The sequence below is a fragment of the Halyomorpha halys genome, unplaced genomic scaffold, assembly GCF_000696795.3.
Source record: "Halyomorpha halys isolate HHAL.00 unplaced genomic scaffold, Hhal_1.1 Scaffold633.1, whole genome shotgun sequence".
Lineage (NCBI taxonomy): Eukaryota > Metazoa > Arthropoda > Insecta > Hemiptera > Pentatomidae > Halyomorpha > Halyomorpha halys.
The window spans coordinates 506437-530944 of NW_027112276.1; the positions used below are offsets into that span (position 1 = coordinate 506437).

Here is a 24508-nt window from a genome sequence, read left to right on the forward strand (position 1 = left end):
TAGTAATGGGATAAATGTTCTGTTTATATTTATGTTTGATATGAATAGTTGTTAATTAGTTACAATTTTTTATATATATTTTTTAAGAAGCTATTTCCAAGATACTATTGAAAAAAAACTTTAAACAGATAATGTTGCAGCACAATACCCGCACTACCTAGCCGGCGCAGGTCCTCACGATCTACAGGCAGGCTACGGTGCCTTACACAATAATCTTCCTCCAGCGCTCAACAGTTACCCAAGGCCTCCCATGGTACATTATCAATTATATTATTATATTCAATTAGTAATTATTTGGTACATTTATTTATTTAAGCTAATAATTATTTTATTTTTTAAGGTTGGCTATGATCCCCACACACAAATGAGGGCATCCCTTGGCCCCAGTTTAGGTGCCATTCCGGGCGGAAAACCGTAAGTTCATTTATCTTTTAAACTATAGTCCGACATTGTTATTGATTTTTTCAATAAGTTTAACAATAACAGTAACTGTATAATTTTTGTTTTCAAAATTAAGGTATAACTGTTATGAAATGATTTGTATATTAAAATATTACTCAATAAAAATTATTGATTAATCTATGAATAAATGTTTGTTTAATTTTTATTTTTATTTTTTAAACAAATTAAGCGCTTTTGGGGTTTAATTGACCCATGGTCACTGCCATGATAAACATTATGACAGTTGCCATCTAGGCAGTAGATGTATTGTCTCGCTAGGTCTGTTGTGATATTTAATAGTACATTTAGAGGCAGTGAATCTACTATCACAATGAAGTCCTTTAATATGGTGACACTTGAATACACACACTTTAACCTGTTGGGATGAGGGGTTTGGTGAATGAAAATATACAAATCTCTTCCCCAGAGTAAAAATAATCTCTGGTTAGGGTTCAAAAAATTTACAAAGGACCTGAAAATGAAAACCCCCTAAAGAACCAAAATAATGCAGAAAATGAAATAATAAAGAAAATATACTTTCATATTTGTAATTGAAACTCTTTTGAAATAAAAATTTTTAGTCCCCAGTTTAAACTTAGAATAATTTGTTTTTTATTTTTCAGAGCGTATTCATTCCACGTTACCGCAGAGGGACAAATGCAACCAGTTCCGTTCCCGCCTGATGCTCTCATAGGTCCAGGGATCCCAAGACATGCTCGACAGATTAATACTCTCAGCCATGGTGAAGTCGTCTGTGCGGTTACGATTTCAAATCCTACTAAATATGTTTATACCGGGGGTAAAGGCTGTGTCAAAGTCTGGGACATCAGTCAGCCCGGGTCAAAGAGCCCTGTTTCACAACTCGACTGTCTTGTAAGTTGGTTTATTTTAATTTCCTAAGTGCTACATGTAATATATAATTAATATTACTTTGAAACTAATTTATATAATTTTATTTTTAGCAAAGGGATAATTATATAAGGTCAGTCAAGCTTCTTCCCGATGGAAGGACGTTGATAGTTGGTGGGGAAGCAAGTAACTTGTCAATCTGGGATTTGGCATCGCCTACTCCTAGGATAAAGGCTGAATTAACTTCCAGTGCGCCTGCATGCTACGCACTCGCTATTAGTCCGGACAGCAAGGTGAATATTAAAATTATATTCATTACAAACAATTTGATTATTATTGTTCTTTTTTTTTTATTGATATTGATTTTTTATTATTTATTTATATAACTAATAATAAAAATTTATCCAAATTTTATTTTATATATATATGTTCATTTTACATTTTTGTAGCATTTCTTACCCTATTTTATAATATACCTTCTGATCAATATAAAGTAAATTATGACAAGTTGAGGATGAAATATGTTTATGAGAAATAATGAATATTTTCATTGTGTTATTTTGTAACTAATTGATAAAAAGATAAACAGCTTCCCCTCCTAAAAAAAAAAAAATCTCTGACTAATGATTTCAGTAAAAAAACAAAACAAAAAACAGCGGAATTTTAAATAAATTAATATAAGTACAAACATAAATTGTACTACTGAAAATAGTTATTCTACAATTAAGTAGGTTGATGTATAATTTTTTTATGTATATGTTTTTTTTTTTTTTTTCAATTTTAGCCTCTTTCTAAATATTTCTTGATATAACTATTTTAAGTCTTCTCTTCCTGCTTTAAATAAATGTTTCATAGGATAAAAGTGATTTAGGACTATTGCTAAATTGGGGTTTTAACAATCGGGTTGGCCGGGATCTTGAGCAGGAATTTTGATAAAACTATTTATTGGCGTAAGAAGATTCAAGATTTCCAAACACTTGACCGGATCTGTATTCCAACTTTTGATAATATATGTGATTATTTTTAATTATTCATTTGTCAGTTGAGAATAATTCACGGGAAGAGTCATGTTTAAAACATAAATGTCAAGAAAAATACTTTTGCATTTCGTTAAGTGAAAGTATGGTTTTAATCATATTTAAATTGTTGATGGAATATGATTAAATTGATATCAGTCTCATTTTATATTGATCCTCAACTTATCTCTAAATTTGGACCAAATCGGACATAATTTTGAAATATAATTTTGCTGAGGAAAATATATTCCCAGATGTAATATAGTGAATGTAATATACAAAATCTGTTAAAAACAATATAGGACCAATTAGGTTCCTACCATGCCCAATCCTTGAAAATGTCATCAAAATTTGGTTTACAGTTCAATCGATTATACCTAAACATGAATTAGCATTACTAAAAAATTAAATTAATCACGAGAAATTCCTACCATTGACTATGTTTAGGTTAGTAAAGGTTTAATTATCAAATTTTTGTTACAGGTATGCTTTAGCTGTTGTTCCGATGGCAACATTGCTGTTTGGGATTTACACAATCAAACTCTAGTGAGGCAGTTCCAAGGACATACAGATGGTGCTTCTTGTATAGACATCTCGGCCGACGGTACAAAGTTATGGACCGGAGGTCTTGATAACACAGTAAGGTCCTGGGATCTCAGAGAAGGAAGGCAGTTACAACAGCATGACTTTTCATCTCAGGTAATCATTATTCAATATTAATTATTTTCAAGACCCGTTTCTGTCATGCATGTAATATCACAACAGTGAGAAAGTAAGACAGTGGTTGTTTTAATGCTGACAGAGGACCTAACCTTGCCAATAGTTCAGCTTCATTAATGATAAAAACTAATGATTGAATACAGCGAACAAAAACTTTTATTACAAATAGATAAGAAGTAGTAAATATATAAATTGGAAGGTCATCAAGTGACTGTATGTAATTAATCAAGAAATATGATCCAGATATCAAAAAGCAACTCAACTAGTAGAAAATATAATATAAAATTACATTATATATATTTATATACAATAGTTTTATACTATTTGAGTTCCTTTTTTCCACAGTTGGACCATCTTAAGTGAATATATAAGTTATATATAAGGTTGGCAATATGAGATTATAAGTTGCGACAATGGCACAGACAGTTAATAATATTGGCAAATTTTATATGAGTAAAATTACTTAAATTATACTCAAAATGTTTTCAAAAGAGTACAGTTCTCATTCTCAAAACATTTCATAGTGAGTTTATATTAAGTATTCTGTACTCAAGCAAAAGTATGACTACAGAGATTTCATACTCAAGCCAGTTAGTACTAACTAATACTTAATACTAGAAAAAAAATTAATGTGTAATGGAATTGAGCTTTGGGGTTCCATCGAATTCCTCCCATATCCAATCCTTACAATTAAAAATCCTTCTTGCTCTTTATTACATCACAAATAAACCTTGAAGACCTCAACTTCTCATTCGTTGCAGATTTGGGCCCGAAATAGATATACCTTCTTTCATTCCAAAATCTTTACCCACCCAAACCCATTATTTCTTTATCTCATCTATAACAATTTCTGATAATCCTTAATTAAATGGAAAGAAAATGGCCGTGGGATCTAATTTCAAGCAATGACTGGAGTACACCGTTGAGTGGTTCCTTCCCAAGATTGTCATGTGTTCTGAAACATTTACCACATTTACCTATTGTATTTTTTTTGTTTTTATACATTTGTGAATTTCAAATTATAAATAAATCATTATGGAAATAATAATAATTTTAAAGCAAATTGTATTTCAATACAAAAAAAAATTATAAAATAACTAAATTAAAACTACCAAAGTTTTAAATAATTGATTACTACTTGATCACACTTCTTATTCAGTACTCACATGCTTTTTACTCAAAATTTAAAAAGTAATCAAGTGCTGCCTAAATCTGGTTAATAGCAGTACCAACTATCAAGCCAGTCCTTGTAGTATGACATTACTGCCACCATAGCAAATGCCATAATTTAGTTTACATGATGATAGTGGCTGTGGCAGCAGTCACTATTACCATTATTATGGAAGTTGGACTTGAGACTTATTTATTTATTTTATTAGTTTATGATTGTTCTTATTGCTAATATGAGAATTATTTATGTTAATACAGATCTTCTCATTGGGATATTGCCCGACTGGTGAATGGCTAGCTGTTGGAATGGAGAACTCAAACGTAGAAGTTCTTCATGCAATGAAGCCAGACAAATATCAACTGCACCTTCACGAATCTTGTGTTCTGTCTCTAAGGTTCGCTGCTTGTGGAAAGTGGTTTGTTTCAACTGGTAAAGACAACCTCCTCAATGCTTGGAGGACACCATATGGAGCATCCATATTCCAGGTAAATAAAAACACCTTTTAATTTTTAGAATCAAGAGATTTATAGAAAAAATAAGTTAAAGGCTCGTCTTATACTGTACTGCATTATTTATACTACCGATTCTGTTAAAAACACCTTAAGTCGTTCTGTATAAGCCTCTAAAAGTATAGCTATTCGGGAAAAATCCCACTAGTCTAGAATATTTGTTGCGAGAACTCAACTTATCAGTGCTTCGTGCAGCTTTTCCTGGAAAATAAGACAAAGAATAATCCCAATGAGGTAATTTCAATGCTACTACTCTTTATAAGTAGTACCCCTTACCATGCTCTAGAGTTGACTCATGTTCTGATTCTAATAAGTGACAATTGGCTTGGGAAAAATGTTAACGTTCACTGTTTTTCACATTTTTCATCCTCTTTAATAAATAATTGATCTAATATAGGTCATAAGTTAATAATTCAAACTAACAGTAACATATATATGGTATATAACTGTTAACAGTATTATGCATCAATCAATTTGAATTTTGTAAAAATCCCAATACGATTTCTCTCTCTAAAGCCAGATGATCATTCGTTTTGCTGGGATAACATTCTTATGTCTTCAGAGCATTTAGAAAAAAAAATAGATTACTATAGCATGAAGATAAAGATTTTTTTCATTTTCCTAAAACTATGACTAGTGGTGTTTTTACCAACAGCCCTTTAGTTCTATAAATACGATTAGTTTTAAATTGAGTTGAACAAATTATATTTATTATAAAATCACACCTTGAGACCATTCACGTCTTTCAGTCATCATTCCTTCAGTACATCACTCAATGTTCCTTCTACATCACTAACAATTAATAACACTATCATTTGTGACTGACATAATTAAAAGACCGATATAAAACTTTCCATGACACACTGCCACTAAATCCGAAAAGAAGACTGAAATGTCTCTTGAGCAGGGACCTGCTACGCTAGGAGCATCTTCATTGGAAGGTTTCTCCATTAATGTCTTCTTATAAACCTGAGCAGAAATTTTTCCAACAGACAAAAAATTTACATTTATATATCAAAAGGCATTTGTAAAGTTTTACAAGTAAATAATAATAATATTTATAGTTCTCAATAATATTATTAATTTGTTTTGCTCTTTTTTTTCAGAGCAAAGAGTCTTCATCAGTATTGAGCTGTGATATATCAGCTGATGACAAGTATATCGTTACGGGTTCAGGTGATAAGAAGGCGACAGTCTACGAGGTAATTTACTGACCTCGCTCCAAGTCGAAGAAATGATCGAGGCCGATGAGCAGCGGGAGCGCCAGCAGTAGCTAGCAGCTTTCTGAATCTCGAGGGTTCGCACTCTCATAATCTCGAGAGTTCGCGCTCTCACAATTTGTGATCGTATTATCTCAGTCTCAATAAAATGAGAAAGTGATGTGTTCAGCGTTTGTACAGATTTAAACAAAAAAAAAATATTAAAAAAGACTTCTATAAATTGTACATCATATGAGAAGGAATTAAAAGTGCCGCACGGGAAATTTTCTATTTTTGTTTCGAACTCTTTTATTTTATTTCTGTTTATATGAATAAGTTCACACCTCGTGAATCGATAATTTCCTGGGCAACAATAAAAAAAAAAAAAAGACTTTTCTTTTTTTAGAGAGAGAAAATAAAAAATTTTTAAGTGTCTACTTAATATAAATGATGTATAAATAGGCATTATATAGATTTTTGGCAATATTTCTCATGTGTTAGAGTTTATTGTTATATATAAGCACTAAGAATTTGTTTATTAGCTTTGTACATATTTATAGTTTTTATTTGATTATTATTAACTAGAAGGTGCTTAAGATACATTCTTTGATGACATTCATTTTTATTTATGCATGCCATTGTTTCTCTTTTCTTTTCTTTTTAATTTTATTTTCTATTGACAAACGTATAACGCATGCATAAATGAACGTGTAATGTTATGACAGAACAGATTTTAATTTAAAAGTGTTCTATTTTGTTGTTGTTAACGAAGCTTGATTTACAAGCTTGTTGAGATGTCTTTTTATGGATCTGCATCGTCTAGAGTTACAGCATTATCAAAATGTAAAATTGAAACTTTCGATACTATTGTATCTAGATCCCGTTTGTCCTTTTTTTAGTTTTATTTCTATAGATATCATTTATGGTCGAGAGCTTAATATTTGTAAGAAAACTATCACAAGATATGAAAGTCAGCAAGAAATTTTATGTAATTGCAATGTAATTTTATTGTAAAAAAAATAATTGTTTTGTTTATACGATTCTGTACTTTAAAGGTTTTATAATTGTATATGAATTTTAACTCGTGACACTATATTTTATATAAATGAAAGTTTCTGTACAATCTTATTAAAATAAAATTTTAAATTGTTTGGTTATGATTTATATTTCTTTAAATTACAGAATCGAAACTTCGATGAGCATTTACTCCAAAGATTGGTATATTCTGTATCATGATGGCAGTGCTTAAGCCCTGAAATTATAATTTTTTTTCACTGTTTGTTAAGACTGTAACTATGATCACGAAAGCAGATTGCTAATATTAAGAATATAAACGTCAAAGTGATGCCGATGATAAAGTTATATTTTTGTGAAATATTTACAATAATAATAAATCTACAGTCAGAAATCAGGGATTTTTTTACAGGCGCTACATATTGTCTCTATTTTGTATTCTATGATCATTATTTCAATGTTTTTTATAAATGTCTTACCACTGACATCATTATTATATTAGTATTTAATTCTCATATTGTCCTGTTATTTGTTGATAGAGTTTTCTTCAAACTTTTACATTAAAGAGCAGTATCTTTAATTGTATTTATTTACCTTTTTTATTTCCTTTTTCCTCAAATATTTTAAATCATGATGTGGAATAATAAACACGTTCCCTTTTATTATGTATAGGTGGACTATACTTGAATTTGAATATAGAGATGTTCAGTACTGTAAAGAACAGGAACAATAGTTCTCAACTGTTGATTGCCAATGTTTTGACCCACATTGTATGTCTCCATCAGGGGTAAAATAAAAGGATGATAAGGAGAGAAAAAAAAATTATAAGAAAAGATGGTAGAAAAGATGGTAGAAAAGAATAAAACGTAGTTAATAAAAGTACATTGAAGTATAAAATGTATTAATTTAAAAAGTATAGGTACAAATATATTAGAGAAAATTCTGAAAGAAACATGGCACTTATAAAGGCCATTTATTGTGGGTCAAAGTGAAATAATCGGAAACCATTGTTCCTCTTGAACTCTCTTTAAAACAAAAAATAAATCCCTCTTAATTTGAAACAACAATAACTAAAATTAAAACTTCACTTTTCACAGTTCATATTTTAAGATAATACTGATTTAGAGGTATCAGGTAAAGGATATTGGACACACTAACATTATTTGTCTAATTTTTATATTGTATCATATCATACATTCAATATATTTTCATTTATTACTGCAATTATTGATTTATATATGAATGACATGTCTTAAATCATGATCTTAAATGAAATTTTCTGCCACATCAAATATTTCTGTTAAGTCCCTAATTATTTTGCAAATATTAATTGCTTATCCTAATTTATTTCTTCATTTATTACTAGTTTTTAAGGTTCCAACATCCTTAGGTAACAAGTTAAAAAAATAACTCTTAATTTAATTAAAAGATCATTTTTTTCATAATAAGGCTAAAATACAACACAGTAGTAAAGTCACGGTTAAATTATTATATTATTTGAAATTTCTAATGATTGTTTAAAAAAAAAATGCAACATACTCTTAGAAAGGTAGAATTATTTTATCATAGTTTCAAGATAAATAATAAAATACTTTAAATAACAATATTCCAATATTTTACACTTTATTTATTACAGTCCGTATAAAAATTAACCATAATTTTAAATACGATTACTAAAAGAGAAAAGAATAACGATAAATTGATAACTGAGAATTTAATAAGAATGTTAAATCAATAGTTCAACAAACTGCCTATAGATAGCAGCACTAATCGAGAAAGGTAGAAAATAGTAGTACTAAAAAGCGCCACAAGAGGCCAGCACCATCCAGGCAGGCCTTTCCGAGGTCAATTCTACTTCGAAAATTTTTGTTTTGTATCAGGAGGGTAGGAGATAGCAGGAGCTAAATAGATCGGGCCAGCACTTACGGTATCATTGAGCTCCTGTAGACTCCTAATCTCCTAATACAAAACAAAAATTTTCGAAGTAGAATTGACCTCGGAAAGGCCTGTCTGGATGGTGCTGGCCTCTAGCGGCGCTTTTTAGAACTACTATTTTCTACCTTCCTTGACTAGTGCTGCTACCTTTAGGCAGTTTGTTGAACTATTTTTAATATTAAAAAATAAGAATTTTCCCGCCGTATTTTGCCACCGGAATTGGCTGCTTGGATGATGCTGGCCTCTTGCGTCAATTATTTGAACTACTATTTTCAACCTTTCTTGATTTGTGCTGCTATCTCTATGCAGTTAGTTGAACTATTGTTTTAACGTTTAGTAACTGATTTGTTTTTCTTTTCTATTTTATTTATCGTAGTTAAAATTATGATTAGTTTTTCAATCATGCTTATTTATGAGTGTTGTTAATTCGTACGATTGATTAATTTTTCATTCCTTTAAGCTCTTTTTATCTTAATAAACTGTGGAGATGAAATAGTGAAATGTAAAACAATAAAATGTAGTTACCAAAAGAGTATTTTTATTGAAAACAATAATGATTTCGAATTTGATAAATTAATTCCACTTTCAATGATCATCTCTTGCATTGTTTTTAAGAAAAAATCTATTAAAAATTGAAAATAATGTCAGAATTTAATTGTGATTTACCTACTTTGTTTTTAATTAGTTTTAATAAGAAAAAATTAAAAACTACTAAGACAGTTTACCATTTACACTCACCTTTTTACCACATTTGTTACTACTTCTAATATTTATTACTCTAGTTCTATATTTACAATTCCCATCACATGCGGTTGTATCTATAATTAATTAGTTTCCTATTCACATATATTTATATTTTCTTGACTTAATTTGTCCCTTATATAAAAAAAATTGTATAATTCCTTACTCTTTTTAATAATTATGTTTAGACTGTTTCTATTTTAAAACATCTACCATAATAAAGAATTTAAGAAGTAAAAAATTGTTGAATTTGTTTTTGAAATAATATAATTGATTTAGCTTTATTTTAATTGATTTTTTAATGACTTTGTTCCATTAAAATATTCACTGTTCCTTTTTAAAAATTTTTTTCCATACGCTCTATTCTTAATTTAACTAATTTTTGTACTAATCTATATAACTAAAAAGTTTTTTATTTTTACTCATCTATATGAATTTACATCTACTTGCCCATTGTATCATACAGTTACTTACCCAGTGCATCATATATTTCATTTTTCTTTCATGCAGTTCATTATGTTGATTTAAATTATTTTTCAGTTTTTTAGACACTACTTACATATCTTATCTTATACGTATCTTCTTACCAAAATAATATTATATTTCATCTTTCATTGTTATCAATATACTACATCTTCTTCTATGGTTATTAATCAACTATTTTATTTTCAATCCATTGTTATGTATTTTTCCAAATTTTTTAGTTTATAATTTATTTTAATTTTTATGTTTCTCTGAATGATGGTTTTCTCTTTTTTTTGTTTCTGATTCCTGATGAAGACCTGAAATTGAGGTCGAAATGTTGGCACGAATAAATATTTTTTTTGTTTATTTGCTGACCACACTCCTCGAACATCTTCTCTACTTATTAATCTACGGTCAACTATTAAAAATATTCATATATATATATTTTTTTTTTTCAAACAATGTAACTTTGAACTAAAACTGTTCCTGGTATAAATTGGTTAATGACATAACTCAAAAATGACTTAAAACAGGAACTACTTGAAAATTCATTATTATATATAAAGCCCGTGGCAATAAAACATGGTAACTGAAAAAATGAAAATTTTCACACTGTTAATATTCTTGTTAATTATAATGTTTTACATTAAGCCAGAAGTCACATACTATAATTTCAAACCATCAAACCACCATGCTTTTAAAAAATAAAATTTCCTAAAAACACTTTAATAAATCTATGAAACCTGCCCTAAAACATATATAAATAATATGTACTCATCATATTTAGTATGCTATATCTTACAGTTTGGATTGTGTTCCCATTTAGCACTTATCAGAGCTAGCCAAAAATTAGCAAGGACATAATTACAAGCTAATATTGCCATGGAAACAATATTTATTTATTAATGAACCATTAATAAATATAAATCTTTTCCACAGAAATTTTACGTTGTAGTTTATCTCTCTCAACTGATTTCTAACAAAAAATCGGTAACTAATAAATAATTTTCCTGCCATTCTATTACTTTTCTTTATCACTATCCGGACCAGCTTTGTAAATTCAAACTATTACAAACTGTAACATTCAGTATGGTTCAACTCCTCTAAAAAAGAAAAGGCAATAGAACAATCCATTGAGGTTGCATGAATTATGATCAATTAACCGGTGTATTAAAGACCGTTTCGATCCAATCGAATTAGTAATATTGCCATAAATAAAAGGAAACAATTTCAATTGAAATAAATTCTGAGATACAAAGATATAATCCTGAAGATAATATTTGCTATAAAATGATTACAATAACGTTGTCAGATTCAGCACCAGACATAGGTGCAATCAATTGAAAATAAATAAATTGTTGTTAACAGTAGAAGAATTTATGATTATTTATAACAATGATTTGAGGGTTTTTAAATCTTAAATTATGTAGAGGGTTCACTGTATAAATAAGATAGATGTGTTTTTATTGAAAATAGTTAATAAGGTACAAGTTAAAGATTAAATATAACTATGAGGATATTTTATGACTGAAAAACGCTTATTTTATTATTATTAGTAGGGGCATATATTTGGATTGGATTAAAACATTCTTTAATTTTCCTTAGTAGATTTTCTGAAGAACTTTAGTCCAAATTTATTAGCCACAATAAAAAAAAAAAATCACAGCTTTGCTTTGATAATAACACATCTGACGAAAAAAAGTTTTGATTTTATTTTGCATTGGATGTACCCCAAAGATATTGGATGTCCTTACACAATACGTCAAACATAAAATAAAATAAAAATTCCTCAGACATGCCACTAATAAAGAAAAACAGAGATATGTCTTTTAGGATTCATTACATTATAAGCTTTTCTAAAGAACCCTAACCAATTTTAATTCTAAAAATTGCAAGCAGAAAATAAATAACTGAAAAATACTTCAAAAATTTCAAAGAAAAATTAGGAATATTCACAATAACCAATCATGTCAAAATATCACATGATACGAACACAACATAACCTAACTAATCTTTTCTGATAAAATTTGTGACTTACACATCTGAAGGAAAGTTCTTTAGAATTCACTGATTCGACTAAATTGAAAAGGTATTTTATAACAAAAAATATGTTTAGTTAACACTTGAAACCAGATCAATAGAAACACATCTTACAAAAAGAAATGACCAATTTATAAATTTAATTATTTCAAAATATGAAATCAGAAAACACATTTCATTTGTAATATTTTTATCATTTAATGAGCAGTCCAAATTTCCACAATATCAATTAATAAAAAAAAAAATGTCAGTTTCCTCAATGTTTAACATTCACCTTCTGTTAAGAATAGAAAACTTAATATTATCCCACATTTAAAAAATATATACCAGTTATTTTATTTTTCTGATATACCTCGTGTAAATAATTTATCTATTTATGAATAATACATAAATACAATTTACAAGTCTACAAATTAGAAATAATAATGATCTGTTTAACATAAATTAAAAAAAAAAAATTTATGGAAATAACTATTCCAAAAAAAAAAAAAAAACATAATTTTTGTGTATAAATTAATACAATACAAATTATATAAAAAAATATTTTTAAGAACAAAGAGCGACAAATTGATGGAATATATCCAAAATGTGAGGGTCAAGATCTTGGGTAAAGAGAAGAGTTTCCAGAGTGCTGCTGTACTTCTGAACTTGTTCGTGGTGCTGGAAAATAAAACAGAAATATATGGTTATAATAAAGTTTTCAAACATAAATAAATATTTTTAAAATTTGATTAATTAATTAAGAAGCCTTAAGGGACCCCACATGGTCAGACAGAGGTTAAAAAATGGAAGCAAATGATACTTCTTGATGGTCAGAAATACCATATATTGTTCAGCTATAAAATAAAGTTAAGGGTCAATCTCGTATGGTGTAACAAAGGTTTTAACATAATAAATAACACAATTTCAAACAGAAATTGAACTGAAAATGACCAGAAAAAACAAAATAAGACATTCAATGATCCTGAAGATGGACAGATCGGTAAGGTATTTTGGGCTTGAAAGATTGTTGGCATCTTTTTTTTTTTTAAATAAAAAATAATACAAAACCCTTCAAATTTGGTTAGTATCTTTCTAAACATGAAATGAAATAGCCTTTTACTTATGAAATAAATTAAAATCATACAAAATACAATTTTATAAACATATTAACATCAAAATATTATCGAGTGAACCAAAAATTTTTCAAAAAATGTTGGTTTTTTTAACTGATTGTTTAGTTCCAATGATAAAAGGAAGATTCCAGTGACAAATTATAGGAATTTTTAGAGAGTGCATGCACCTGTATGTACAAGGTCAATACCATACCAAATCCAGTCTCCTGCTTCTAAAATAAATTATTTGAAAATAAGAATATTTACGAATAGAGAACAGTTTAAAAGCAATGGGCATAAAAATACTTACAGCTAAGAAGACATGTTGCAGCCTTCCAATCGTCCATCGATACCAATAGTTATCAAACTCCTTATTGTCCGTATCGCATCTCACCAAGTGCTCAGAAAGTATCATGATAAATCTCTGAAATGGATAAAAATATTAATTAAAATATGGAATAGGTTAATATTAACATATTGAATGACAACTACATCAATATGCTATTTTATTTGAATTACATTTAAAAAATTTAAATAACATAAATTTTAGATAATTAGATAATAAAAAAAATTATGTAGTTAAACACTATCACAAAAATTTATGTTAAATTCTATCACCAATTAATTTTCCCAATTACCCAATGTAAAAATATTATTTCGAAATCTGATACACAATATTTTACATGTTTAAAAACATCCTTTGCATTTTTTGGGGGAAGAGGAGAAGGAGAGAATACATGAGATGTGCCATATAGCAATTTCTGTTTTTAAAAAAAAATGGGATAGTTTTAATAATATACCAGTTGTTTTTTATAGAAAACATTTTTTTGTTGACAAACTGAAATTTCGACTCTAAAATATAAATAAGCATATTTATCTAATACTAAACTGAATTTAATAGAACGAAAAGTTAAAAAAAAAAAGTTAACTAGCTTTTGATGAAAAAATATTAATATTTGGGCAAAATTTAAGTGGAATTTTTCCATTACAAAAATTTAAATACATTAAAAAAATAAATTAAAATAATTTCGACTTTACATAAAACAGATGCACTGCCAATCAAAAGTTATCTTGTGTAACATCAGTGCCGAGATGATACTTGAACATTTCCTACATCAAATATATTTCCTTGCTTTCTATTTATCTGTATTTATTATTTTTCATCATAAATAGTAACAATAAATTGTTTTTTTTTTTAAATAAGAAGATGGTCCGGGTTGCGGTCAAAAAAGAACAAATAGTTTAAAACTATTTTAATGTCCGACGTTTTTTTCTTTTCTTCATTTTCTTTAAAATTGTCAGTTTAGTTCAAATTATATAAATAGGAATACAATTTTTTTATTGATTCAGTCATTAACTATTATTTTATAGAAACTTTTGATATTTAAACTATTAAAAGTGAGTTAAAATACAATATATTACAAAGTTAAGGACTTAAGATTTTTTTTATTGAATAAATAAAAAAAAAAAAAAAATACACAACAATCTATTATTTATTGTGCAAGCCATACCTGGAATATAATAAGGAAGAGATTTTTCTGGTCTCCTTGAGCACTCTCTAACCTCTCTTCCATTCTTTCAAGCATCTCTTCTGTTGGCCTATCATCTCCTCGGCTATCGTCGCTTTCATCACCAGAACTCCCTCCTCCACTCCTCGCCAACTTTTCCCTTGCTTCGGTCACTTCCCGGCCCAAACGGTTCACATATTTACTCATCTTGTTTATTGTTAAATGTAGAATTTCCCATACATACAACCTGTAAAATGAGAATAAAAATTAGATTTGTAAAGGGGTGTATTTTTAGATGAATAGCATATGGTATTTTAAATTTTGTTCATCAATTTTTTTTTTTTTTTTTTACAAAATTTTTATCAATGTCAACTTGTGATTTCATGAATAAAAGAGGGATTTTAGTTTGCTTTTAAAATTGTGAGATTCATGATTGACCGAGACCAGAATAATTGAGTAACATGAATTGTTAATTCCATGACATTAATTATTTCAATTTTATTTGAATCAAAAACAAATTTGTAAATTTCATAACAAAAACTCAAAACATGAACAAAAATATAATTCTGCTCAAAAGATCTTCAAGATGTGCATATTCCTGCAATAACCTCAAAAGGTTCAATATAAAACTAGTATTAGCTGAACATTCTTTTTATAATTCGAGTTTCTGTCAAACTTTGGCTGTATTTGAAGATAAGGAACAAAAGATGCGATGTATGAAAATCTAGTTTCTAATTATAATATTTCCAATATAACTAAAATAATAACTATGACTGAAATGCATTAAATAAATTGGGAGTGCATAATTCTAATTTGAATATTTTATTAAGAGTGTGCCGATTGCTTTTGCATCAGTTTTTTTTTTTTTTTTCACTAACTTGAATTTAATATTGACCTTCTTTAATAATAAATTATTACAGTATATTATAAATGTAAATCAATTGTATATTAACACTTTCAAGTGTTAGTAATTAGAGGGAAAACCTGGGAGTCAAGCGTGACCCTGATCATATAAACTTCGTGCACAACTGTTGGTCAAAAAATAATACTATTGTCACGTACCCTTTGGACTATAATATTAAGACGAGAGTATGGGACAATAAAGATATTCAGTTATTAAATCATTCCTTGTTAACATTTTAATTTTCAACACATAACTATAATGTATCTGGGTTCAAGTAATCAAGGAACTATAGCAGCATAAAATCGTAAAAAATTCTGATAATGGGGTATTAACCTGAGAAACATGGAAAAGAGATTTGTGAACATAAAAGAGGATAATCCTATCGGAACATATTTCATATGATTAAAAACATATAAATATATTTTAAATAATACATCAATAAAAAACCAGCGTACTTAGTAAAATCGTGGGACATTTCCTTAGAAAATATCCAATTGGCAACTGCTGCACATTCAAGCAATTGGATCTTCAACATCTTATCAATCAGAACGCATATCATCTGCTGATGGTTCCTCCAAAGTTCGTAAATACTTCTTAATATACACAACTGAGCTTCCTCACTATCTGCAAGTAACTGCAAAAAAATAATTTAGATAAATTAAAAAAATATATTATTAATATCACATACAGAAAAACCCTGCACATCTGTTTTAGAGAAGATCGAGGCATCATTGGTTAGCTGGTTAAGCCATATAAAATAAAAAAACTCCAATATTAATTTAACTGATACATTGGGTAAACATTTAAATGCGATAAAGAACTTTCATACAGAAAAGAAAAACTCCAATATATTATCCAACAAAATAATAAATCCAATACATAAAATATTAATTTAGCTGATGTATGAAACCGTTATTGTTTTCAAAAATTTAACATAACAGTTACTTCTTAATTTTTATTTTATAAATTAATAGAAGACTGTTATAATAGAATTTAATTTTTTTAAATTAAGAGATAACAGTTATGAAATAATTTTTATTTAAATATTTTACTAGATAAAAATTATTGAACAGCTTTAAATAAAAAAATAAATGAATAATACTAATAAAATAAATAAATAAAAACCAATATGAAAATTAGACCTAAAGTAAAATAACGTCTTGAACACAATCATTCCTATTTACATTCAGGGCGGAGAAACTCCGAACCAAGCTCTTCCCCCCACTTATAGAAAGGACTCAGAAGATCCCGGCACTTCTTTCTGAATCACGCTACTGGTGTTAAAAGCCAGGACAGGATGAGTGAGGGGGCTAGAGTGGACAATTTGGTTATTGCTAGAACTCCAATAAAATTATTTACAATAGGTCTCAGGGCCACTCCCATTTCAATCTTTGGGAATTGTACTACGGGATTAGGACCATGAGCTTCACATAGAATGTGGAGAATTTGGATTTAACAAGGTCTGATACAAATGGGAAATTAAGATCATGATGTATGTTGGTTACAAAGCAAGGAGCATTGACTATAGTTCACAGGACTTTGGACTGAAAGGATTGAACATGTTTGATGAGATTTTTTAGCTGCCCCCCACAGTTTTAGTCCAATATTGCTAATTAAAAATGCTAAATGACCAACTGATTTATATAGAAATTATAAAATGGTACCATAAAAATGCAACAATAATTCAAAGAGAATGTTCTCAGAAATTGTCAGAAGTTTTCGGATTATCATTTTGACATTTTGACTAGGATATGAAGAAGTTAAAATTATTAGGCCAATTTAATATGAATTAAATTAATAATTTCATTAGATACCTAGTTTAATTTAAGCTTATAAGCAATCTTTCATTTTTAATAGTAGTCATACAACCAGTTATTTTACCAAATTAGAGTTTTCTCAATAGCTTATTTGTTTTATTTTAACTGACAGTTAATCTAAGGAGTCAGTCAAATAGGCTTCTACCATAAATAAAATTAAGGAAGTATGTTTTGTTTTTACCTTAAATACTTGATTGAACTTGGCAAGCGCAGCAAAAGAATGCGAAAAGCTTTTCGAACCAATGTAGAAGAGTGTCTGGACAAAAATGTCGATTTTTAACGGATTATATCGTGCTTCTGGACCTTCATCATCCTCTAGAGGGTTCGGAAGTTCTTTAAGCAGGCCTAATACATCTTCAGGAGAGCACCCTCGGTCTTTGAGAGCTGATAGCAGCTGCTGTGCAACTTGGTTTCCTGGTAAACTAGCTGAAAAAAAAAAAAAAATTGTTCAGTAATAACAAAAACATTATATTTTTCGTTTATCTTCTTTCAAAATTTGTAAGTTTGTTTAACTTTCAATTAGGGGAGCAGGATTAAAATTTATTTATTAGTTTTTTTTTTTTAACTCATTTGTCAATTCAATTCAATCTACTGCAGTGGCTATTTTATTTTTGATTTATTTCTATTTATCGATAATTTATTTTAATTTGCATTTCATTTGTGTAACGGAGTGAACGTGTGTTGCGGATCAATGGAGAAGGTAGGTATGAGAGAATGGAATAGAGAGAATATTATAGATAAGGTTGAGAACAAAAAAGAGAGAGAAAGAATGAATACGGAAAATGTAATATAACTTTGTGCGACCAGGAGGAAAAAATAATAGAATTGTTAAAAAATATATATTTGAAATTTATTGTATTTAGTTTATAGTTGATTATTGTTTGAAAACGCAAAAAAAAAAAATTTTTTTATCTTTGTTAATATATGGTAGTACACATATATCAAATCATGGAATGATAAATATGCTGTGTGTTTTAACAACCACATGTATTTGTATAGCATTGCCAAATAAAACATTCCTCTCTCTTCCTCGGCTTACTAAGTCAAATCTCGAAATTTAAATTAATTATATATATTGGACTAAGCAGAGGAATATTGTAATAAAATATTGGCATATTAATAAGGATTTCAGTTTTATGTAATTTTAGAAATTTCATTATGTTCATCAACATGATTAGTGTGAGCACTAGTTAATACGAAACTTTTTATAAATTGCAGTATATCTGAAGATGGAGTATTGACCCCAAAATATTTTAAACTGTAAAATTTCCAATAAAAAAATAATAAAACACTGATCTTCACTATACCCTACCTAGTAAATAATCTTTTTTTTTTTTAGTCACTGGTCATTTTGTATTTTTACATAAATGTAGAATATGAATCCATTGCACTTGGCAATATACTCATCATGCGCATGAAATATAACCAAAATTCAAAGCGGAACAAATAAAAAAACTTATCTCATACAAAAGATTTGAATGGTTGATCTCACACATATTTTAAGAACAAATTTTGTATTTTTGAGAAAAACATGATTTAAGATTTCATTGAGTGTTTTAATTTCTTATTTATAAATTCTCTTTGGTTATTATGTATCATTTATTTTGTATATCTTTTTATGGTGTTATGAAGAGGATTTCATTAGGCATAAATTGGACATATTATTTAAAATTTTTACATCAGTAAATTGTGCATCTATATTGTTTCCCAAGCATTTGTTGATCATTTGCCATTTATGACACATAACATTCAACAATACTTTTAAAAAAGTTTATGTTAAACTTTAAAATATAAGGAGAACCATTTCCATTTTCCATTTCTACATAAAAAGATTAATAAACAATAACGAGTAATTTACAAATTTTGTACAATATTTTCCTACAATTTTAATTAAGAAAGATACAATGGTTAATTAAGACCTGGTGAGAACCTAATGTAGTTTCAGGCCATGGTCAGATCTTTCTATCTTTGGTCACTTTACTAATATTTTCTGTCCTTAATTGCCTAAGATCTTAGTAATTAAACTATAAATGACAAAATTGACCAAATATAAAAATTTTAATTTTTAAATTATTACAGTCATATATACAAGATCAGAACTCTAGGACAATATTATATAGTCTTAAACAATTGTAGCAGTTTAATTTAGGATATAATAGACAGGGGAATGTCAAAACAATAGCACAAAATTATAATTAGTAAGTAATAGGAAACTTTTAATGTCAGTTGAATAATTTTACCTGTGAGAAAAGTAACCCATTTTTTTTTTCTTTTTGAATATTCTAAAACTACTTATATACAAACAGAAAATAAGAAATGAAATTTAAAATGTTAACGATTAAACTGTTTAAATTGCATACAAAATTTATTTTAATAGACTATAGTGATAGCTTTTAATGTTAAGTTTAAAAATGGACAAAATACCGAAACGTTTCTTGCATAATAACAGATGGGGGTTAAACACAAAGTTTTGCAAACAGTTTTTATTAATAAATTTAATGTGGTCTATATTTTTTCCTCAATCTTTTAGTTTATTATTATAAAATATTTTAATTTATATAATTATTTAAATATATAACATATTATCAATCTATCAATTTCATGTCACTGCTGTTTGTATCTTCAAACAAGAGCAAATATATACTTTATATTCTATAATGTAAACATACTTTCTTCAAATGATTTGTCATTAAAAAAAAAATCAAGTTCTCTAGCTAACAAAAACAATTTTCTACAATTAGATAACATAACCATTCAAGGTAAAAAACTGAAATCAATCCAATGAAGTTTATGAACAATTGCATAAAGCAATTATTATAAAAAGGTTAGATTAGTTAGTGGAGGTGCTATTTCATTACCTAATTTTTTCTTTTTTTTTTTTCAATATTAAATGAGTTAAAAAATTTTCAGAAGAATATTTAACATTCATACATTTCTTTATTAATGTCCTTTAAGAAGGGAAATCGAACAGAAATTTAAAAAAAACAAAACAGTGTAACCATTTATTCTGAATATGAAAAAAAAAAGGCTGAAATTTGCCATAAATTATTCATTATCCATCCTATAATAACTTATAAAAAGTTCAAGAAATTTTTTTTTGTTCTAGAAATTGATGTCGTTCTAAATTTGTATTTAAGATTGTCCTTGAGGCAAGCCGAATTGGCCGAAACATTGGTCTCATAAAGAAATATAGATTGTTTTGAGACTTAAATTTGGATAAAATTTATTCTACTTAAACAATAATAACCAGTCTCAAGAAAGCGAAAAGGTTATATATAAATTAAATTTTATTGACTTTGTGACTAACAAACTGTGTTAACTACTGATATTTCAGGAAGACTAGCTTTTTATATTATTGATCAAGAAGAGTAATACTTCTCATCGATAAGCTTTGAGCACATGGGCTGAGACCCCGCTTAATCAGTGGTAAAAATAAAATAAATTAAGTTCTGAGAAAACACTATGCTGAGTAAAACAAAATGGGGAAAATGAACATTTCCCAATGTCTTAACATTAGAATTTTAATTCATCAAAAAACTTCTGAGAAGTCAATACACTAATTTTACATAAAATAATTTCTCATTTTCTTTATTATTTAAATTGTTTTCAAGTGCTCAAATTTTGTATTATTTTTTTTTGGGAGGGGGGGAGTTTCTTGAAAACCCTCAATTAATTTTTACTTCTTTATTTAATCATTGCCAACGTTTCGGTCATTACTCCATCATCTGGTTCAATCTATAATTATATTTTTATTTTTTTTATTTTATTTCTTTAATACCAGATTGGCTTCGTGGGCCTTACATGGTTGATATAACAGTTACATTTGTTTTTGTTAAACAATTGATTATTGGGGGAGGGGTTATAGTCTCTTACAAAAGACACCCCTAACTATATACAACATTATAATTTTTAAAAAATAAAATAAAATAAATTATAATTATATTAGAACATATTCAATTCACTTCCACATCTACATAATTTATTAATTCATTCCCTCATTTTTATTTTAAAACATTAAATTGCTCTAATAAATCTAACTTCATCATATATTTACCAACACATGTCCTATATATTAAATTTTTCAATGGAATTTAATTTTTACCAAATATATTTATATTAATATAGTAGGTTATTATTTATTTTATACAATCCGGATTAACCGGCTATTTCGCTTAATCCACAATGTGTAGGTTCCGACTAGATGAGGTTATACCAGTTTTCAATTATATATATTATTTACTTCATATTTCACACACAATGTACGTCTGGATAGAATGTACCCTCAGCTGTTTTATGTTTAATTACACCGTAGAGTCGCGGAAACCCGAGGGCTTCCTTGCTTTTGTTCGGCTCCAGAAGAGCGTAAAGGCGTCGCTGGAGAAGTCCTGGACAATACTATCTTCTGTTATAGAGTTGATTGTTAGGTCACTCGTATCTTATAGTTTAGTCCGAGACTTCCTCGGGGGAAAGACCGATCCTACATTTCATAATGTTCCCAAGAGTCAGTCCAGATTTCGTCGGATATCAAAAAGAAAACCGATTATTTACAGTCCTTCCTGAGAAACAGGAACGAAAAAAAAAAAGAAGTGAACGGCCATTTCATAGCTATTAGCCGATGACAAGTGTGTTATTATTTCAGAACATTTCCCGTATCGCAAATTATTCAGTCACACGATTTTAAAGCATTAGATTTATAGAGTAGTGTCCAGAGTGACAACCAAAGAAACCCTGTAATCTATTCCATTTTTATTCATCAAAATAATGAATAAAATATTTTATCAAAACTCTTTTAGAGTGATATAACTTGTTTTGCATACATTATTCATAAGGTCACCCTACCGTATTTTTTGTAGAATTTTTAATATCATTTTCCCATTTATTTTTCTATAATTTATAATTTCTACAATCATATTTTTGTTATAAAAAATGTTAATAGAACTACACATAGATTTTTTTTTTAATCTGAAACTTCTGCTCACAATTCGATAAAAAAAATTGGACAATTGGAAAAAAAAAATTAATAGATTACAGAAAAACTGTAATCTGTTTATTTCATATTTATCAAAATATTTTATCGAAAATCTTTTAGAGTAATAAACGTTGTTTTAGGTGATTTCTGTAGCCAAACAAGTATAATGTAGACAAAAAATTTTCCAGTAATTTTTTTTTATAAAATGTTTCCTATCGATTTTTTTTTAATGATTTGTACACTCATACTTTGTTTAAAAAACAAAATACCGACCTAATATTTATATGATTATACATCAGATCTTCTAAAAATCAAAATTACCATGGGGAATTCGATGAAAAATCGTAAACAATTTATTTAAAAAAATCCAAGTCAATTTTTCAGCTATTTGGGACTTTTTTTTTTAAACTGATAAATATCAAATCAGTAAACTTTTAATCTATTTATTTTTTAGTCAAAATATTTTTTCGAAATCCTTCAGAGTGATAAATCTCGTTTTGAGACGACTTATGTAGCCAAACTGGAAAATTATAATTTTTTTTTTTTTTTTTTTTTATAAAGATCGTGTAAAGGTTAACATTTCGTATTTTTTGTCGAATTCTTTCTAATAATTTGTAAAATCTTACTTTGTTAAAAAAAAAACACATTAATAGAACGTTAATTTTTTTTTTTTAAATTGACTACTTACAACTCAAAATTCGATAAAAAATACCAAGGTTATTTAAAAAAAAAATCTTTACCAAAACCAATCATCAAGCTACTTGGAATTTTGTAATTGATAAAAATGTAAACAATTAGGTTTGGGTTAGAGTGAAATAAATAAAATAAATATATTTTATAGTAACTTTTATAGCGAAATAAAACTTGTTGATGATTTTTGTAAGCAAACCAGAAAATTATAATTAAAACACATGTTCCAGTAGTTTTATTAATAAAAAAAGTCATAAAAAACAACAACAAAAAAAAAATGAGTATTTTAATTAATTCGCCTACTTTAAATAATGTGCCATTAAGTTTTTTAGTGTTTAAAGTAATTTTAAGGACATGGAATCCCAAATAAAAAATAATTAAAACAAATTTATCTCGAATTAAACAAACTTCGGAAGGCATGTGCCTTAAATACTTTAATATTTACTATTTAATGACATTTACTGTTTCCTTTATATATTCTAGGTAAAAACTGTATCGTTTTCTAACAGATCAATATCCGATATTTTTTGTTAATAAAAATGAATTATTTATAACTTCTGAAACAGGCGCTCTTTTTTTATACGCATTTGGTATAGTTGGGAGAATCATGAATTTGGACTCTTAACTTTATATAGTTTTCATTAAAGTAATCAAAAAGTGGTGTAAAATAACTTATTTTTTCTCCTTTTGGGCACTCGGACTATATGTTCAACTAATGTCTATGTAAAAACGAAAACTCCTTCTCCACCGTCTTGTTTACATAGCGAATATCTACTGATTTCTGTTTATAAATTATCTTAATGGCATTAAATAGTTTTAATTGCGCAAACTAAAGATTCCCAGCAGACAATGGTATACACCTACTCCTTAGAGGAAGCAAAGACCTCTAGAGACCCCCCAATGGGGGAAATGAAGCTTAGGGGGGGTCATTGAATAAACCAGTCTCTTGACAGCCGCTGGACCGGCAATACCTTTCAGTGTGTACCATATCCTTCATCAATGTTAACTTCATTCATACTATTACAGGTAATAATATCTATATAATAATTAATAACTAATGATATTTAATTTAACTACAAGGTCTGAATCTGGAGAGAAACGTTTCTATACCAAGTTCGACTCATTCAAATGATCCTAATAAGCCATTATAATATTATTCTACTATTTATCAACAATTTTTTTTAATAGTAATAAAAAATAATTACCCAATAATTAATATAGTACTATCCCCATTAATATTATAATTCGACAATATATTTTTATTTTATTTTTTAATACATCGCTTTTAATATACTATACATTATTATTATGGTATTATATATTAAATTTCGATGGATTTAATAAACGTTATTTTTTTATCGAATTAATATATCATTACCATCTTTAATAGTGTATTTTTATATTCATTATTTAATCCACACTTCTG

At 27.8% G+C, this 24508-nt stretch overlaps 3 protein-coding genes across 14 annotated transcripts in view; 2 read left to right on the forward strand and 1 right to left on the reverse strand.

Moving 5' to 3' along the window:
- Positions 1-7504, forward strand: part of LOC106684956 (transducin-like enhancer protein 4) — a 267440-nt gene extending 259936 nt beyond the window's left edge. For 11 of the 12 annotated variants that reach the window (XM_067050244.1, XM_067050238.1, XM_014427350.2 and 8 more), the window contains 7 exons: positions 129-253; positions 341-414; positions 1065-1314; positions 1404-1583; positions 2790-3005; positions 4455-4682; positions 5813-7504. In XM_067050244.1, coding sequence (XP_066906345.1) covers positions 129-253; positions 341-414; positions 1065-1314; positions 1404-1583; positions 2790-3005; positions 4455-4682; positions 5813-5920 — 1181 coding nt within the window. In that variant the 3' untranslated portion in view covers positions 5921-7504. The remainder of the gene's footprint in view (positions 1-128; positions 254-340; positions 415-1064; positions 1315-1403; positions 1584-2789; positions 3006-4454; positions 4683-5812) is intronic. The other variant, XM_014427349.2, reaches the window with a different exon arrangement.
- A 5014-nt stretch (positions 7505-12518) lies between these two features.
- The window catches only part of Cbp80 (Nuclear cap-binding protein subunit 1), a 78889-nt gene continuing 66899 nt past the window's right edge, over positions 12519-24508 (reverse strand). Inside the window, exons 12-16 of the mRNA XM_014427358.2 lie at positions 17605-17849; positions 16062-16240; positions 14706-14949; positions 13505-13618; positions 12519-12760 (exon numbers count right to left, since the gene is read on the reverse strand). Coding sequence (XP_014282844.1) covers positions 12647-12760; positions 13505-13618; positions 14706-14949; positions 16062-16240; positions 17605-17849 — 896 coding nt within the window. The 3' untranslated portion in view covers positions 12519-12646. The remainder of the gene's footprint in view (positions 12761-13504; positions 13619-14705; positions 14950-16061; positions 16241-17604; positions 17850-24508) is intronic.
- Positions 24044-24508, forward strand: part of LOC106684960 (uncharacterized) — a 53393-nt gene continuing 52928 nt past the window's right edge. The window contains exon 1 of the mRNA XM_014427359.2: positions 24044-24108. Coding sequence (XP_014282845.1) covers positions 24082-24108 — 27 coding nt within the window. The 5' untranslated portion in view covers positions 24044-24081. The remainder of the gene's footprint in view (positions 24109-24508) is intronic.